Below are 19,509 nucleotides of genomic sequence, written 5' to 3' on the forward strand. Positions count from 1 at the left end.
TCTACTAGCCAGTGAGAGGCAGGCTGAAAAGCATAGGTCTTTTATGAAAAACTCTACCTTTTTTTCCCTCCTTAAATTTTCTGAGATATGCTTTATTTGGAAAAAAATTCCAGCTTATTCTTTTTTGAACTAAGGAAAAATGATGTTTTCAACTGTATAAATAGATCTGGGGCTGGGGAGGGATTCCATGGGGATTGCAAAGTGCCTGAGCAACCAGGCAATGGGGTGTGTGAGAGAGAAAAGGAGTGTGTGTGTGAGTGGATGGTAGGTAGATAAATGTTTTCATCCATCAGCCATTGGGCCTGAAGAATCTATTTTTTTTAAACTTATAATCCATTATGGGCTTATACTTTTGTAAAATACAGTGAACACAAATTACTAGAAAATGAAATAAAAAGGAATACATAAAAATGTAAGTCCTAACTTTTTATGATTGCCTTAAACAAACATAAAATGACAGGTTGCTACAAACACTTCTAAATTCTTTCTAATTCCTAAATTCTTCCCATGTATATTTTCATGGATTAGTAAGAAGCAATTCGTAGTGCTGTACCAGTCTTTGGGTGCCACTGGTCTAGCGGCAGGGAGGGCCACTATTAACAGCTCAGGGAGGAAGTGGTCTCTGGTCTCTGGGGATGACTGGAACAGGTTTCTCTATCACCAGTGGTTTTCTTCCTGTCTTGACTTATAAGAAAGTCATTTCCCCCCCTCCCATAGAGGCTTGGGGAATGTTGGCACAGCTTGGTCTCTAGAGAGAGCAAAACCCTGTATTTGTCCACTTTGTGTTTCTCAGTCCTCAGGGCAGGCAGGTCTGACTGACTGGTGGCCACGGGGAGGAGGTGTTTGTATATTTTGGACTTGGACTGGACTGGTGACAAGCGAGATGGAGAGGAGGAAGAAGAGAATAGAAAGGGGTTGGCGTGGGAGGAAAGGAGGAAAAGGGAATGGAAGAGAAATGGGGAAAATGATTGCATGGATAGCCTTTCTGTCTTTATCTAGAGTAGTACCTCAGGCAAACACTCCCAGGATGATTGGATTGGATGGATGTGCTTCTGTGATATATCTTATGGGAATCAACACTTTTTAAAGCTTTAATGAGCATGAGAATTGCTGGGGATCTTGTTGAAATGCAGATTGTAATTCAGCATGTCTGAAATTGGGTCTGAGCAGCTTAACTTCCAATATGACCTGGCCATGTCAACACGGCTGGTCTAGGAGAGAAACCATGTTATCCATTCTGTGCCAGCAGCTCTTTGGTAACACCAGTGCCTCTTTCATATGCAAGGGAGATGGGGTTTGATACAGTGCCTTTCTATAAGCTGCTTCTTGCTCTTGTGAAGCCAGAGCAGAAGCCTGTGAAACCAAGCTAGGTCTCACAGGAGCAAGCATAGCTAATCCTTCCTTGGGCATCAAGGAATGTGGATTGTGGAGGAAAACCAACTCAGCTGCCAATGAAAATGACAGATACTGATGAAAGACATGAAACAAGCAGGTTTATTTCTATTAAGGAAATCTATGTTACAGCCAGGTAACTTTTTAAACAAGTAAAAAGAAAATGACTTCACCGATCTACTTCCAACCTAGAGCTTGGGGCCTCAGGAAACAGGATCTGAGGAGAAGTGGAGCTGCAGGTGGAAGCAGAGGCCTTGGTGCCTGCATGGCTCTGGCCCTTTCGCCAGGAATTCTATGATATAGTTTGGGCCAGACCCATTTGTGGCTGGCTTTGGTCTGGCTAAACTTCTGAGAGTCTTCTTAGTCACTGTGGTCACCCATGGGCCTCAGTAACAGCTTAGATGTTGGCAATTTATTATGAAGCTGCCTGTTCAAGATATCAAGATTGATGTTCTTTCCTTTGAGGATCAAGGCAAGCACATTCACATTCTCTCTCTTCTTTCTCTCTCTCTCTGCATGTGTTATCTATCAGCTGTTTATCTGTATATATGCATGTATGTTATCTATCTATCGATCGATCTACCTATTAAAGGTGAGATGATATGTTCTATGTATGTAGAGAGAAGAACCCAGGTCTATGTTCAGCAGTACTGATGGAACCTAAGTGTGTGGGGGGAGTGGGATAGGGGCTGTCTCTTCCCAAATCATAGCTCTGTCTTTCAGTAAGAGAGGAACTCACAGATCCCCTTCATGGACGGGGCCAGGAACTGGAGGGTGCACAGAGGGGGCTGAGGGAGGTGGCTGGGGAGCAGTGGAAGCTGGAGGTGGGTATAAGTTGGAATGGGACACCATCGTTTGGAGAGAACATTTTCATAGTCACCAGAGGAATCTTATCTTGGTAGGTCTGACATTGTTGACTCAACTCCTTGGTGAACTCTCCCCGAGCTGTGGGCATCTCACTTCTGTGTAGATAGCAGAAATGTCCTAGGAGAGAGTTAGATGAGGTTGAGTAAACAGATATTAGACAGAAGGTTAGAAAAGAGCAAGGATCCTGCTCACCATTTGGCTGCAAGTGGAATCCTCAGTGGGTGTGGCTGTGGGAGAAAGTGAAGAATTCAGATCAGGTAGGCCGTGCTCACCTCAACTTCTTCCTGCTTTTTTCCCCTCATTCTCCCTCTTGCCCTACAGAGCACGGTCCCATCCCAGGGAGATTCCTTTCACTTCTACTCAATCTGGAAATAGAAGTAGGAATCATGAGACTGGCGGTCTAGTCCCAATTCAACCATCACCAAATGTGTAACGTTAGGCTTTAGATTCTGAATCTCAACGTTCTCAACCAACAACAGTCTCAAACCCAAACAAACCAAACCCAAACAGCAAAAATAAAACGAAACAAAGAACCCAAACAAAGAAACAAAACCGGTGATGGTAATTACTTCATCACAATGATGAGACTGAGACTCAAAAGACACTCAAAGGATGCTTTTAAAGTAACAGCGACACTAGGCTCCTACTGCAGTGAAACTTTCTAGGTGTGAGTTCTATGGTTATTATATCTCACCTCACATCAGTCCTGCAAAGCAGACATGACTCATTTCTTTGAGGATGAGGAATTCTACTGTCACTACTAGAAGAAGTGGAACTATAAGTAAATTCTGAATCTTTAAAACTCTGAGGCATTTTCCAAATGATTCAAGATTCAGCACCATTCCTTCTTTAAGATCTTGGTTGGCCTCTCTTGAGCTATCTCACCTGTATTCTTTTTCAAGGTTGTATGCACTTCTGTGTAGATAATACTTTCATCTCCTTCATCTTTCTGATGCTCACGATGTACTGTTTCTAAAACAAAATGAGGCTTAAATAAGACCTGCCTGATTCTCACCCCAGAGGAAGAGTAAGACACTTAGAGAAGGAAGCCAAGCAGTGGCTATGTCAAGGTGATGGGTAGCATGGAATCTGCCCTGAGAGCAGGGATATCTCCCGTGGCATAGGTAGACATCTGTACTCAGCAGAGTTTAGTGGCTTCCCTAGCTCTGACACTATTAGAAACAGGTTGGCAAATATTTAAAAACCATTTTTGGTCCTGGGGCTTGAACTCAGGGCCAGGGTGCTGTCCTTGGGCTTTTGCACTCAAGGGTAGTACTCTGCCACCTGAGCCCCAGCTCTACCTCTGGCTTTTTTTTTTTTTTGCTAGTTCATTGGGGGTAAGAGTTTCACAGACTTTCCTGTCCAGGCTGGCTTCAAACTACGATGCTTAGATCTCAGCCTCTTGAGTAGCTAGGATTACAGGCATGAGCTACCAGCATCTGGCTGGTAAAAATGTTCTATGAAAAAAAATAAGATAAATGTTTTAGGCTTTGGGGACTATGCCATTAGCAGTCAATACTGGGACTGTTGCTATGCAGAATACACAAATAAGTGTGTATGACTGAGGACCAATGAAACTTTATTTTTCAAAAATAAGCAGTAGACTGGTTTTGGCCCATGAGTTTTCAATTTTACCCTGCCTTCTAAAATCTTGACTCCTTTCTTCCCTCTGTCTTCCACAACCCACTGCACTTGTTCCTCAAGCCCTCCCCAGAAGTTGCCATTTCCTTTCCTTAACTGCCTCTGCTTCTCCTTTCCTATTCTTTGTGAGTGATCCTCCTCTGCCTTTGCTGAGAGGCCAGCGTCCTGCTGGAAGTTCTTACCATTGCCATGCAGTGGGCACTGCTCTCCACCTGGAGCTGGGTGTGGATTCTGGGACCCTAGGAGACACAGAGGCATGTCACTGAGCCTTCTTCTTGGCACAGGAGGGGCAGTGGGGAAAAGAGGCTGTGAAGACGATGGTGGTGGAGTTGCTGGTTCTTTACCAAGGTTACTTCACTCTCAGGTGTGGATGTAGCTAATTTTGTATGGGGTGTTTCCTTTGAATCACCCTCTACAGGAGAGAATAACTCCATGAGAATCACAAGCTGGGAGGATGAGAAAGGAGAGATCCAGGGTTCAGGCTGGAATGTAAGAACACCTACCATGGTGCTTTAGGAGGAAAGGCAAATAATAATAATAATAATGTGACAGACACAGGACCAGAAATTTCAAGTAAAATTCGATTTTCTGGCAAAGCATTTATCCCAGTGATCAGCAGACAGTTGGTGTTTAAGAAAGCCTCCCTTCTTAATCATTGGGTATCTAATATTCTTTGTAGTCATTTCACAAAGGTAGACAATGCTACTTCTGTTTGATTGAGGAAAAGACAGGCTGGGAGAGGTGATCATTCCAAAATTACAATCAATGGGAGAGGCATTTTGTGGCCAGTAATGGAATTTGAACTCAGGAGCTCACATTTTGTTGGCTTGCTTTGTTGGCTGGCACTCTACCACTTGAGCTATACATCCAGTCTACCTTTTCGCTGGTTATTTTTGGATACGGAATCTTGTAGACTTTTCAGCTTCAAACCATGATTTTCTGAGCCTCCTGAATAGCTAGGTTTGTCAAAATGGGTTTTCCCAGCTAAGACAGGTGTTAATCCAGCAATTAATATGTAGTTGGATTTCATAATATGCTTTTCCCTCACTAGCATGCAGCCTCTATGAAAGCCAATATTCCTAGAACTAAAAAGTAACGTCTAGGGTGGGAGTTGTGTAGACTTTAGAACACTTGATTCATGTCTGGTGCCTGAGAAACGTTCATTAGCTCTCAAAGCAAGAAAGCCTCACAGTCGACAGGGAGGATCTGTGGAATGGCCACTTCTTTTTCCTTCCCTCCTTTTCTCCCACCCTCCCTCCCTCCCTCCTTCCCTCCCTGTCTGCCCTTTGTTTTGCCAGTCCCAGGGCTTAAACTCAGGACCTGGACTCTGGCCCTGTGCTTCTTTTGCTCAAGGCTAATACTCTACCACTTGAACCACAGTGCCACTTACAGCCTTTTCTGTTTGCGTGGTACTGAGGCATCAAAGCCATGGGTTCATGCATGCTAGGCAAGTACTCTACCACTGTGCCACATTCCCAGCTCCAGCCATTCCTTTAGACGTGGCCCGAGGCGAAGGCTGCTCAGAGTGGGAATAAGCCTGCAGCCATCCAAAGTAATCTCACTGGCGCTCCTCCTTTGTGCCTAGTTATCACTGCCAAGATTGGAAGAGGAAGATAATTTGGAATATCACAATTAATAACTAGTCAGTGATCTGGTTGCTTTTACTTCCTCTCTACAAAATCCTTTACATAAGAATTTTAGCCAATCTTTTTTTTTTTAAGTTTAATGACTGATGTTAGAAATCAGAAAATGAACAGCAAGTAGAATAGCAGACGAAGGGAACCTGCTGGGACTAAAATGAAGACATGCTGTGTACCTAATATGTGCCAGCATTCCTGAGAGGAGAATCTGGTGCATGTTAGAATGACCTGGCCTGAGGCCACAGAACTTCTCTGTCATGTGTCCTTTCTGAAATAGCACCAGGTGTTAACACTCCCCTAGATGCACAAGGTGAGTGGAAGTGTGTCAGCATGCACATATGCACTCTAGTTCTCATTTTTTTCTTCTTCTACCAATTTGAGTTTAATGAATGTTAAAGGCCTTGTTTTGTTTTGTTTTTCCAGTCATGTCCAGAACCACAGATCATCTTCCCAATGTAAAGGACATCAAGAGAAGTCCCATTTGACTTGTAAGAATTCTTTGGTTCATGTGTCTCTTTATGCCTGACCGTGGAGCAGTATGCTTGTGTGCAAATCTGTGTGAGTGTGAGCATGTGTGTCTGTGTGTGTAGATATTCCGGAAACTGTACATGTCCCTCCACATGCCCCCTTGTGTGACATGGGAAGAGAAGATCCAAATTCCACTTGGCACTCAGAAGGGAATACTTGGTTTCTATTGGCTTTTAGCTTCTCAAAAACTGGATAGCGACTGGCCTAGGGGTTTAGCAATCAAGAGGTACTAACCGTCTTTCCTCCAGTATCTGAAATACACTAGAAGTGCAGCAGCAATGAATATTACACCAAGTAGACTCCCAGGTAGCCAGGCAACCAACCAGTTGCTAGTAGTGGAGGTGGACAAGACTTGAGAACCTGGGGGAGGGAAAGTGACCATGAGTAGTGAGGATAAACTCCAAAAATGCATCCCAGACTGGCACGCAAGTGGAAGAATGATTGCCTTTAGAAGAATCGCCTGCCTGTAGGAGCCCTGGAAATGGGAATGCAGGATGGCTCAGAAGACCATATAACCCAGCCCCAAGGTACCTGCCATTCTCTGCCATGTGTGCTGGGTTCACTCATGGTCATGTAGAACCCACTGTGGGCTATTACTATGCTGTTTGTGGCAGGTCACAGGGAAGGGAGATCGGGTCCCCAACAACTTGCTTGATTCACACAACATGCACCATCCAGAGAGAACGGCTTGGGCTCACTCCTGTCTCGAGGCACTGTTCTTGGCCTTGCAGGAAGAGTTCCCCGCATCATTCACTGACTATTGGGAAGAGGAAGGAGGGATCTCTGCCATAGGAATCCCAGTTGTTCCCCAACATCTCCCCATCAAGGCAGAATGAGTACAGGATTGGAAAGAAGCCAAAGGATGGCCCTGTATGGCAGAGAAAGTGCAACATGGGATACAGGAACTGAGAATGGCACGGGTGTGTGTGTGTGTGGGGGGAATGGCTGGCACTGGGGAAGGGAGTGAGAATGTTATCCATCACAACCGGGGGCCCAGACTTCCTCATTCCTAAAGACTCCTTCCCCTACTGCCCAGAGAATGTTGTTGTCTGATGCCTGGACCCTTGGGGGAGTATCTTCCCTCCTTCAGCTACTTACTCTGGACCAGGATCACTACACAGTAGCTCTGTTTGTGAACGTGGCCATCCTCAGAGGCTACCTCGCACCAGTAAATACCAGAGTCTTCCTCTGTGACTCGTAGGATGCAATGTACGGGATGGTGGCCCCTGTCTTGCAAGCTGTAGCCATCCTTGTAAAAAGAGAAGAGGAGCCTCGAGGCTGACTTCTGGGGGTGCATCTTGGTCTCACATCTCAGGGTCAATGGGCTTCCCTCGTGGGGCTCTGGAGAGGGGATGGCACTCAACACAGGAGTCTGGAACAGCTCTGGGGAGACAACAGGCCCAATGTTCAGGAAGTGAGTACCAGATGGTGGGACCTGGAGGGCTGAGGCCTTGCTTCAAACACAGCCCAAGCTGCAGCTCAGAGGCCTGGTTGGGAGACAGTTTGCTCCTCTTCTTGTCTTCATTCACACATACTCTGAAATGACTGCCACAGAGTTAAGCCCCTCGTTTAGTGGTTGTCTGGTCCTCAGACAAAGGGGAAAGATGAGTGGCTGGTCTGGTCCAGAACTCTTCCCAATCCTTCCTCATCCCCCTGGCTCCAGACACACCCGCAGGATGAGGGGCATCATGGGCCCTTAGGACACCAAGGATTGGCTCAGCATCAAATGCATCCAGAGAGATGGGTGTCACCCAGAGAACTTGTGAACTCTGGAGACTCAACAGTGCCTTCTCCCTAGCTTTCTATCCTCCCTTTCTTCTTTTCTCCCTTTACTTTGTACTTTCTTCCACTGCCTCAACAAGTTGGCTGTTAGATTTATTCCATTCACTGTCAGGCCTCATTCCTCTGGACTTCTTTTCTCTAACCTTAGATTGGCTTCATTATCACCGAGCTATTGTGAGATGCTTTCTGCTGTGTGATAATGCTTTCTTTCTGCGTGATAATACTACATGTGGGACTGTTGAAGAGAAGCTTCCTGGCTAGCCTTCCCAGGCCCAGCTTCCACCTCCACCTTCAAAAGTGACTTTCATCTTCTCTTAGCCAGGGACTGCTTATTCGTCTGCACTTACTCCTACATTCTGTGCTATCACACAGATAACAGAAGTCCCAGGGATTCAGAATCCATTTGGAAGGGGGCATCAGGCTGGAGCTATCACCATGCCCTATCAGTCCCAAACAGCCTAAGAGTCAATATGGATGCTCTGAGATTAATGACAAGCATCATGTAGGGAGCCTTGATGCCAGCCCTAGCACATCCTGCTTTGTCTGGATCTCTCTGGATGCTTAGGACTCCCTACCATTATCCTGAGAATAGGACACACTCTGATGTTCACCGCATCACTGAAGGATGAGCCTGGTTTCCATGGCTGTCCTTTGTATACATTTCAAGTATTGGTTTGACTAACTCCTCCCTGAATCATGAGGCAGGTCACTGGAAGTCAAGGTTTCCATAGGTAAGACTTTTCCCTAGTGGACAGAAAGTGCATGAAATGGGATTGGATGGAGAACCAAGAGCAGCTATAGAGGACTTAGAAGACTGTTGAGACTGCCTCTCAGAACATAAAAGGGAGGGGAAGTATTCAGAGCCTTGTTGAGGACAGAATATGGGAGATCCAGTGCCATGCAGAGAGAGAGCCACTTTTAAAGTAATAGAAAAGAGGCCCAGAGCCACTGAGTTGAGACTCATGTCACTCCAGAACTACTTAAAGCCTTAGTTTGTGGATGTCCATGTTTTTCCTTACCCTGGTCATTGGTCAAGCATTCTGAGGAAGGGGCCTTGTCTGGTGCTGCTATGTAGATGGTTGCTGGGGACTCAATAGCATTGTCCTGTTTCTTTCCACCCCTTCAATGTTGGCCCAGAAACATACTTGGAGTAAGAAGAGACATGGACAAGACTTACCAATTTCCCCAAGACAGGTGACTGTAAGAGAACAAAGTGATAACATTAGGTTAGAAAGAAGAAAGGAATTTTACAGTGGAAAGAACTTTCATACCTTTCACTTCAACAATTGGTGCTTAATTATCCCTCTACCCAGCCATCCAATGACCCCTCCACAAAACAAACTATCCAGTCATCCAACTATTCACCTACCCAATTACAAAGCCCCCAACCATTTAACAAATCAACTTTTTTCATATATTTTTATTGTAATTAATAGAAGGGTTACATTATATTCGCCAGATAGAAGGTGCATTACTTCACATACATTGATACCCTTTCTCATGTCTTGGTCCCCATTTCCCTCCCCCCCACTCCCACCCCTCATCTTGTTTTCCCCCCTTCCCTATCCAATTTCAAATAACCAAATATGCATATATCCAATATATCAGATAACAAAGTGAAATACTGTAACAATATGAGATAACCAAGGGACAGCAGAAGAGATGAGCGATAACATAGTACATTAAGGACAACAGTCACTCATTATATGGCTTTTGTTTCCTTATCCTGGAGGTCCTTACATTTAGTGCTGTACTATTTGGCCTAATGTCTCCAGATTTTAACAAATCAACTTTTATGGTGATTGGAATTTGGCACCCTATTTAATTTTTGAATAATGCCTCTTCAGACACATCTTCCCAAGTATCACAATCAAAAAAGATTCTGCCTAATCACTTACGATTTCCCATGGCATCACTAACAGATCACTTCCTAGTAATTGAGTTTATCATACTCACTCTAACTGCCATCTTGTTGTCTATTTTCCTCTGTCAAGAATGCCAACAGGCATTCTGTGTGTGTTTTATTCACCTGCTGTGCAGCTCCAGCAATACCTCCAGCAGTCCTTTTTACCTCTGGTTATTTTTGAGATAGGATCTCATGTTTTGTTTGTGCCAACCTGGACTGTGATCTTCCTATTTATGTTCTCTGGTTGTAGGTGGGATGTTAGGTATATACTATTATATCTAACTTTTTCTATGAGATGAAATTTCATATATTTTTTGTTGTTGTGTTTTGTTGTTATTGTTGTTTGTTTTGGCCTGGGCTGTCTTAAAATAGTGATTCTCCAGACGTGAGTCTCTTTCCTAGTTAGGATGGAAGTCATATGTACTGAACCCAAGTGCTCATCTGGATAGGGTCTCAAGAACTTTTTGCTTGGGCTCTCCTTGATCCAGGATCCTCTCAGTCTCGGTCTCTAAAGTAACCAGGTTTACAACCACAAGACACCATGATGATTACTTGATTGACAACTTGACTGGATTAAAGAATGCCTAGGGGAATGACTCAGCAAGTCCACTACTTGGCATTTACCCAATTGTCCAGAAACAAGGACACACTAAATCCACTAGCACAACGATGTTCAATGCAGCACTATTTACCATAGCAAAGACATGGAACCAATCCAGATGCCCCTCAGTCGATGAGTGGATCAACAAGATGTGGTATTTATACACAATGGAATTCTATGCTGCTGTCAGAAAGAACGACATCGCCCCATTTGTTAGAAAATGGAAAGACTTAGAAAAAATCATATTAAGTGAAGTAAGCCAGACTCAAAGGAACATAGGCTCAATGGTTTCCCTCATTTGTCATAATCAGTAGAAATCTAATAGAGATTTACAATAGAGCAAAACCTAGATACATATGATGCTAAATGAAAGGACCTCCAGGATATAGAAACAAAAGCCATATAATGAGTGATGGTTGTCTTTAATGTACTATATTATCTCTCATCTCTTTTGCTGTCCCTTAGTTATCTCATATTGTTACAGTATTTCACCTTGTTATCTGATATCTTATATATATGCATATTTAGTTATTTGAAATAGGATAGAGAAGAGGGGAAAACAAGATGAGGGGAGGGTGGGGGGAGGGAAATGGGGACTAAGACATGAGAAAGGGTATCAATGTTTGTGAAGTAATGCACTATCTGGTGAATATAATGTAACCCTTCTATTAATTACAATAAAAATATATGAAAAAATAAAAAAATAAGAATAAAAATAAAGATGCCCCAACCCCCCCTAAAAAAAGAAAGAAATGCCTAAGGGATTAGTAATTAGTGAAGTAGCTCACTCCATATGTCCATGAGGGTGTTTTCAGAAAGAATTTGATAATGAGGCTCTAGTCTCATCAATGGATTCATTCTTGATAGACCTTTAGCATGATGGCAATTTTAGGAGTGGTGAAAAATAGGAGACAGGACCTTTGGAGGAAGGAGATATGGAGGCACAGGCACGTTGTTGGCAGATTAACTGTCAGGTACCATTGTGAGTTCAGCCTGCTATGATGTGAACTACTCTGCTCTGCCATGTTTATTCACCATTATGGACTGACACTTCGGAAACTGTGGGCCCAAATAAATCCTTTCCCCCTTAAGGTGTTTATGTCAAGCATTCTGTCACAGTGATTAAAAAAAATAAAACAAAAAACAGTCAGCATTTGTTGAATGTTTCCCTTTATGTCCCATGGTTTGGGCCTACCTCCCACCATATAGCAAGGCCTGGACCTACTTCCTGTGAACCAGGAGTAGTTGTGAGGGACAGAACATGAAAGCCATCTGACTGAGGAGGCAAGCTTCTCTAGAGGAGCAATTATTAAAGAATATAGGCTGTAGGTCAGGCAGCTCAGTTAAATGAGAACTTCCAATAAACTTGGACATATTACCCACCATTTCATCCATATTGCATTAATGCTTTTAAGAAATGCTGGAAGAAAATGAGTGGCCTGAGAAGAGAAGACAAGGCCCACCCCCAAAAGATAGATAGATATGGTTAGGTAGGTATGAAGAGCTTAGGGAGGGAAAGAAGGACCCTGCATTGAACAGTGGAGTTGGACATGAGCAATGGAGAATATTCTGATGTTTAGGGCAAGAGATGAAACATGAGTGTCTGTAGAGCTATGTGTAGTTAGTCCAGACAACCTTTACAGTTATTTGTGTCATTGGTGAAATGTACTAGATACTTTGAAGGACACTGAGAAACACAGTCTCAGGGGTTATTATGGTTTAGATATGAGTCTTTTTCTCAAAAGGTTGAAGGCTTATCTCCCAACACAGCCACGTTATTTGAGAATGGAGCTTTTGGAAAGTGATTGGCTATGAGAATTCTAATCTCACTGATTGGTCTTTAGTTTCATGGCAGTATTGGGATGGGGGAGTTGGAAATTTAGGAAGTTGAGCCTAGCTGGCTTCCATGTTTAATTCTGCCCCCTCAGTTTAGGGTTTTCCTTCCTCTCAGCTATTAACCATCTAACCATATCCATGATCACTGTTTGGCTTGACCTCTGTTGAGAACATACTGGCTGTGACCTGAAAGAGTATATGCCCGCGTCCCCCTCTGCCCCCCTGCTTACTCTGTGCTCCCTGGCTACCGAGTTGAGAAACTCACTTCTACCATGCTCTCCTACCATGACCTTCCCACCTTGCCACGGGCCTAAAAAACCAGACAAATGTGGCAGAGACCATGAAAATTATGAGCCTTAAGTTGATTTTTCTCATAATAGCAAAAAACACTATGGTAAATGAGGTGTGTTAAAACCCTATAGAGAGCTGGGAGTTTGGCCTAGTGGTAGAGTGCTTGCTTAGCATGCAAAAAGTCCTGGGTTGGATTCCTGAGTACCACATACATAGAAAAAGCTGGAAGTAGGGCCCGGGAGTTTGGCCTAGCGGTTAAAGTGCTTGCCTAGCATGCACAAAGACCCGGGTTCGATTCCTCGGTATCCCACATACACAACCAAGCCGGAAGTGGCAGAGACGAGAGCGAAAGAAGCGAGCTGAGCTGAAGTGAACAGAGCCCAACCGAGTGGTGGCCGGAGCGAGTGGTGGCCGGAGCGAGCGGGGCCTGAGCGAGCAGGGCCGGAGCAAGCGAGAGCTGGCCGGGCCAGAACGAGCGCGCCGGAGCTAGAAAGGGGGCCTAGCCGGGCCGGAGCGAGCGGGGCCAGAAAGAGAAAGGGGCCAAAAAAAAAAAAAGAAAAAAATAAAAAAGAAAAAGAAAAAGCTGGAAGTAGTGCTTTGGCTCAAGTAGTAGACTGGCAAAAAGAAAAAAACAAAAAGAAAAAACCAAAACAAACAAACAAAATAATAACAAACAACCTTGTAGCGTGCACTCACACTTGTGCACTCGTGTCACCTCTTTGGATACAGAGCTTTTCAGGCTAATTATCTTCTCAGCCCATGATCAGCTCAGTTACAGGTTCTCTAGTGTAAGAAGAGCCATAAGGGTTTCTTTCTTTGGATCCTTCTAACCTATTTTCTTCTCCTTCCCCATTGATGAGATTGTTGTAGTAGAAAACATGCAGGAATTGGATGCCAGGGGCTCTTGTCTAAAATCCTGACTACTCAAGAAGCTGGGGGACCCTAGGGTCCTGGTTCAAAGCCAGTCTGGGTAGAAAAGTCTGTACGGTTCTTCTTCCTAATCAGCAAAATGCCAGAAGTGGTGATATGGACATAAATGGTAGCCTTTAGTGGAAGAAGGCAAGTGAGGATGTGAGGCCCTGAGTTCAAGGCCCAGTACTGGTTTGAAACCAAAAACAAGAAGAAAAAGAAGCATATAGGATTTAGAAGCAGATGACATGGATTAGACTCACAAATCTTCTTTCTGTGTGAGCTTGGATATACTGTCTGAATTACCAGAGCTTCCAGTTCCTCATTCTGTCATTCATAACATGGGAATGATAATAGTAGTTTCTTCTTTTCTTTAACAGGATGGCAGTAAAGGTTATATTGAGCCACTGCCTGGAAAAGTGGTTATAACCCTAACAGAAAGCAGACAGAAGTGTTAACTTCCTGGTGATTGAGGAAATGCTCTGCAGTTTTGCCTGCCTTCCTTTTCTTCCTCACTGGAAAACAATTTTCAAGGTATAAAATGGAGAACAAACAGGTTGAGGGTAACTGAAGTTTATAAGATAAGAGAAGTCATCTAAGAGCAGAGCCACTTTAAATGAGCTCTAGTCTCCAACTGTTGAACCTTGGTTTTTGGATAGCAGGGCTGGTGTCTGAAATCAAGATGGCAGGCAACTGGAAACACTCAGAGTGACTCCTGCTTATGTAGCAGCTCCTGTAAAGTGGGCCTGGAGATACCAGTTACCTATAAGCTGAAGATGATGTGTGCAGTGTCTATGATGACCAAAAGCTAGTGTCACACTAAGTTGCAGTGCAGAGTCTCCGATAGTGGAAGCAGCATTTCCTTTGGACTTCATGCTAGTCAGGCCACAAAGGGCGGGAACAACATCCGGCTCCTTACTGCGCTGATGAAGCACACCCAGACAAACCAATTAGGATGGAAAACAGGTGAAGTGATTTCCTAGCAGATTTTCTCAGGGACTGGGATAGATTTACTATTGACAATAAGCATAGGTATCCATGAGTAGCCTTCTATCATTTGATGGGTTGTTTAAAAATATAGAGAGAGACTATATTGAGTCATTTTATGAACTAGAAGATAGACTAATTCATGGAAACTAGAGCCACCAGGAAGGCAGATTTTAGCTCAACATAAAGGAGAATCTCATGCCTGAGATTTATCATGGTGGCATATGTTACTTTGCCAAGGGTGGCTGCCATTTTTCTGGGAGTGTACCATGGGTGCTGTGTATGTGAATATGTGGGAGGTGAGGTCCAGTAGGGAGGGAAGTTGGCTAATCCTCAGCACAGAGGAAATTTAAGAATCATTTCCCAAACTTTCTATACTTAGTGTTAAGCCATCTACTATCCTGTTCAAATCAGGCCCCTTAGCTTTCTGGAACTTTGGGAGCAAATAATAATAGTAGTCACTTACGAGGGAGGCCATGCCTTGCTAGACATTTTCAATGAAATAATATTTTGCATTATTCTCCATTATTCCTTGATTAAACTCCAGTTATGGCTGACTACAGATAAAATGGAGAAAGTATGAGGTTTGACTTCAGGTGGGCTTGTATTTGTGTCTCTGATTTCAGGAAAGTTTCTTAGTCTTTTTGAATCCTTGTCTCTCTCACCTTTTAGCAAGGATAAAACTAACTACTCTGTAGACTTCTGAAGGTTAAATGATTCATACAGTACAAAGTAGGCATTTAGTGGTTTTTTTTCCCTCTTTCTTTTTGTCTACATTTGAGCGGAAATAGGAACTCTTTACTTATGGAAACTGTACCTCCATGCCCAGCTCTGAGGTCTGTATTTTCTGGAGTCGCTAAGCATCAAGTCTAGCCTATAGTGTCTGATTTTCCATGATGCTACACCAGTGAGTACAGTATCTCCCAGCTTTGATACTTTCTATCCACATTCTGGATTCAAAATGGATTTTCCTGTACTCTTGGTCCAAAGGTTGTAACTTGTATAAAGTCATAGAAAGGAACAGTTTTAGTTTTTTGTTCCCATGAAAACAAACAACAAACAATTAAGCAAGCCAATCATTGGAACCAAGTTAAAAAAAAAAAACAATCAACTCAGAAACTTTCAGAAGAAATAGAAGATATCCACAAATTGTGTCTTTGAGGTGTAATACTGTGATACTGACTGATACAGAGCTGAATGTGGGGGCAGAGAATATTCCCTTTGCAGTCACTGCATGACTGGCTGGCATGGAGAGAAGACAGAGAATAGATTTGAGATGTCACATTAATCCCAAGAACCATCAGATTCCATGCTCACCATATTTACAATGGTAAGAAGAGAGAGGCAGCAGAGACAGAAGAGAAAAGGTCAGACTGAAAAGGGATTTAGGTAGTCAATGCGCAAGAGTTTTGTTTTAGCCACTTCTCAGTGTCTTACCAATATAACATAATCTAACCTTTATTTTTTATTTAAATTTTATTGTAAAGTTGATGCACAGAAGGGTTACAGTTACATAAGCCAGATAATGAGCAACTTTCTTTCTTTCTTTCTTTCTTTCTTTCTTTCTTTCTTTCTTTCTTTCTTTCTTTCTTTCTTTCTTTCTTTCTTTTTTGTGGGTCATAGGGCTTGAACTGGCCTGGGAGCTGTCCCTGAGCTCTTCAGTTCAAGGCTACCACCCTAACCCTGGGCCTGGGTATTGTTCCTGAGCTCTTCAGCTCAAGGCTACTGCCCTACCCTTGAGCCAAGCCCCATTTCCCTGTTTTCTAGGGGTTAATTGGAGATAAGAATCTCAGGTCCTTTTGTGCCCAGGCAGGCTTTGAACCTTGCTCCTCAGATCTCAGCCTCCTGAGTAGCTAGGATTATAGGCATGAGCTACTGTGCCAGGCTACATTTCTTTTTGAAGTGTCATCCCCTCTCTCATTTCTCCCAGTTTTTCTCCTCCTGACTCCCTAACCGCCCAAGTTGCACAGTTCATTGTGAGCATCACTGGTGAAACAGTTCACTCTTTGCTCCACCATTTATTTCTGTGCTGTTCCTTCCCCTCCCCAAATCAGGTACATTTATATACAAGACAAAGAGTATAGAAATAAAATGAACAAACAAAGTGACAAAAGGGAATAAATCAAAAGTGGGGGAGGGAACTAAAAACAGTACAATAAAACAAGTCTCAGTTTCCAAGAGGTTTAACTTTGTGATTGTTGTTGTTAATGTACTATGTGAAGTTATTGCTTTTCTCTTTTCTTTTTCCCCTATGGTTTATCTCATGTTGTTACTGTATCTGACTTTGGTACCTGGTATATTGTATATAGTTTTATTTGTTTATTTGAAATAGTGAAGGGAAGGGGAAAAAAGCAAGATGATAGGGAGGGGATGGGGAAAGGAAATTGGGAGAAAACATGGAAAGAGGTATCATTTTCAAGAAGTAATGTATCCACTACCTGATGAATGTGCTGTAACCCCTCTATACATCACCCTGACAATAAAATATAATAACTAGTAATAAAAAATCGCTCATTTCCACTTCTTGGAGTTCATTTTCATAAGGATCACTGTATATGTATAGCACACAGCTATTGAGCCCTTGCACAAGACTTTTGACCAAGTGAAAAGTCAGGCCACGGGCAAGAGATTCTAAGAAAATGTGAAGGCTACACAACTGTATGTTATCTTATAGAATTTCACCTTCCAATGATCTAAATTTTTTTTTCCTTTCCTCATTTTTCTGATCTTTCTTTCTTATACCCATAGTGGGTTTTCCTTCAATCTTTATTTTCTTTTTGAGACAGCCCCAATGAGTATTTTAACTTGATTTCACGGAGTAAAAGTGTCTTGGAAAATAGGGACCTCAGAATATGGTTTTCTACCTTCCTAATTTACCTCTGACACACTGAGGGGATGCTCTGCCAGGAAAATAGGATAAAAATGATGGCAGAAACCATGCCACTGGTGACTATGGTACTAGCTACTCAGGAGGCTGAGATATAAGAACCCTGGTTCTATTCCAGCCTGGGCAGTAAAATGGGTGAGACTCTTATCTCTAGTTAGTCACCAGAAAAGCTGAAAGTAGAACTGTGGCTCAAATGGTAGAGTGCTAACTTGAGCAAAAGAAGCTCCGAGACAGTGTCCAGGCCTTGTTTGGATCAGCACGCTCTCTCTCTCTCTCTCTCTCTCTCTCTCTCTCTCTCTCTCTCTCTCTCTCTCTCTCTCTCTCTTCACACACACACACACACACACACACACACTACAACTACAAAACAAAAAGAATTTGACAGAGTTCCTTGTACTTGTGTGTCCATTTCCCCTAAATATGCCCACATGAATGTACTTCTCAGCCTCAGCCACCGTCTCACAAGAACAGGAGAAGGAAAAATCAAATCTTAGTATCTCTGAGAGGACTCGGTATCATAGGAATGGATGCCTTGGCTCAGTGACTTACCAAAGAGCAGCATAACCATCTGTAGCAGTATGGTGTCCATTCTAGTACAGATCTGGAAACACAAGGAAGGCTGCAGCTAGAGGTGTAGTGGAGGGGAGAGTGCCTAGGCCTCTGGTCCAGGATGAATGGGTGGACCCTGTGATCTGGGTGGTGTAATGGGTTGATAGTCTGAATAGAGGAAGTGTGGGGGGGAGAAATTTGAAAAACTCAAAGTGGTATTTCCTTTTCGGTTGACGTATATTAAATACATCGGTTTTCTTGACCCTACAGGAATCAAGTCAATGGTGAAGAAATGCTGGCTGACATTCTCTCTGTTGCTTCAAAAACTTCACTACAGGGAACAGGATAGAACATGGCTATGAGACATATCCGTTGAAAAGATCCCTGGGAAAGAGACTTCCAGAATTGACTCTCATCTTTTCTTTGTCTGAAAACACTAGGATTGTCTGCCACCCCACTCCAAATCCCAAAGAAACTTCCAGTTCTTTGAGGTCTCTCCTGTAGCTATGGAATATTCCTTAAAAGCCCATCTGTTAAACAACTTGGTCCCAGTCCATTGGAAGGTAGTGGGACCTTTAAGAGGTGGAGCCTACTGGCAGGTCTTAGGTCATTGGAGCAGGCCTTCAAAGAGGATTGTGAGATGCTGTCTCAGTCTCTTCCTCTACCACTGCTTCCTAGAGGCAGGGGGTGAGCAGCTTACTCTGCTCGCCTTATGTTCCCTGCCATAATGCCTCTGCACAGGTTCAAAAACTGATACAGTGGAAAATGGCTGGACAGAATCTTCTAAAAGTAGAATAATGGATAACTATTCACCCAGCCCCTTCTTAACATTAAAGTTAATTGGGAAAGTATATGTAGGGGCATCATAGTAACAATTTCGTGGCAATTACAATAGATAATAATTTTAATAGATAACAACTGTAAACTACTCAATGGCCTCTCACAGAGTCAGCCAATTGTAGAGCTGATCTCTGTCATCTGTAAGTCAGAACCTAGGACATGGGAGTTTAAGGCAAAACGGGGAAGAGTTCGTACACATACCAGGAATCATTTTCTGGTGATAAGGTTTTCCTTGAAAGTCTATTTATATATCTATGACAGGATCCATAGCTGCCTTTTATTTCATCGCCCTCCTGACTCAACCTCTTTAGGTCTAGTCCATGTTAGACCTTTCACCGGAAGTCTTCTTTTTGTTTGTTTGTTCTGGTACTGGGGCTTAAACTCAGGGTCTTATGCTCTTGCTTGGTGTTTTCACTCTAGGCTAGCACTCTCCCCTTAGAATCATACCTCCATTTTCAGTTTGTTTGGTTTTTTCCTGGTTAATTGGAGATAAGAATCTTCCAGACAGTTCTGCCCAGGTTGTCTTGTGATCCTCGGGTCTCTGCCTCCTGAGTAGCTAGGATGACAGGCTTGACCTGCCGATGCTGGCTCCTGGAGTTCTTTAAATGAGAAGCTTCATATAGTCTGGAAGAAATCCAGAATGCTTATTGCTGAAAGCAGAAAAAGAAGAGATGCATTTTTTGTTTTCTCATCCTAGATCCTCTAGATTCTTGCCCTAGTGATTTGGGGGCTGAGGGAGAGGTAGGGTCACTTCAGTATGCAGGAAGGAGGTGAAGGTAGGGAGGAGATAAATCAGGAGTGGGATATCTTGTCTATCTGCCTAAAATCTTAACATCTGTGTGTTTATCTCTGT

At 43.2% G+C, this 19,509-nt stretch overlaps 1 protein-coding gene across 1 annotated transcript; it reads right to left on the minus strand.

The window, feature by feature from the left end:
* Positions 1 to 2,140: 2,140 nt before the first annotated feature.
* On the minus strand, positions 2,141 to 17,856 carry Fcrl6 (Fc receptor like 6). Its single transcript, XM_090341613.1, is given in 10 exon segments — positions 2,141 to 2,376; positions 3,145 to 3,231; positions 4,083 to 4,139; positions 6,303 to 6,428; positions 6,740 to 6,771; positions 6,773 to 6,817; positions 6,819 to 6,936; positions 7,167 to 7,451; positions 9,028 to 9,048; positions 17,817 to 17,856. Coding segments are annotated over 10 exon segments (1,047 nt in total).
* Positions 17,857 to 19,509: the final 1,653 nt, after the last annotated feature.

The sequence above is a fragment of the Megascapheus bottae genome, chromosome 10 (genome assembly GCF_031878675.1).
Source record: "Megascapheus bottae isolate mThoBot1 chromosome 10, mThoBot2.hap1, whole genome shotgun sequence".
Classification (NCBI taxonomy): Eukaryota; Metazoa; Chordata; class Mammalia; order Rodentia; family Geomyidae; genus Megascapheus; species Megascapheus bottae.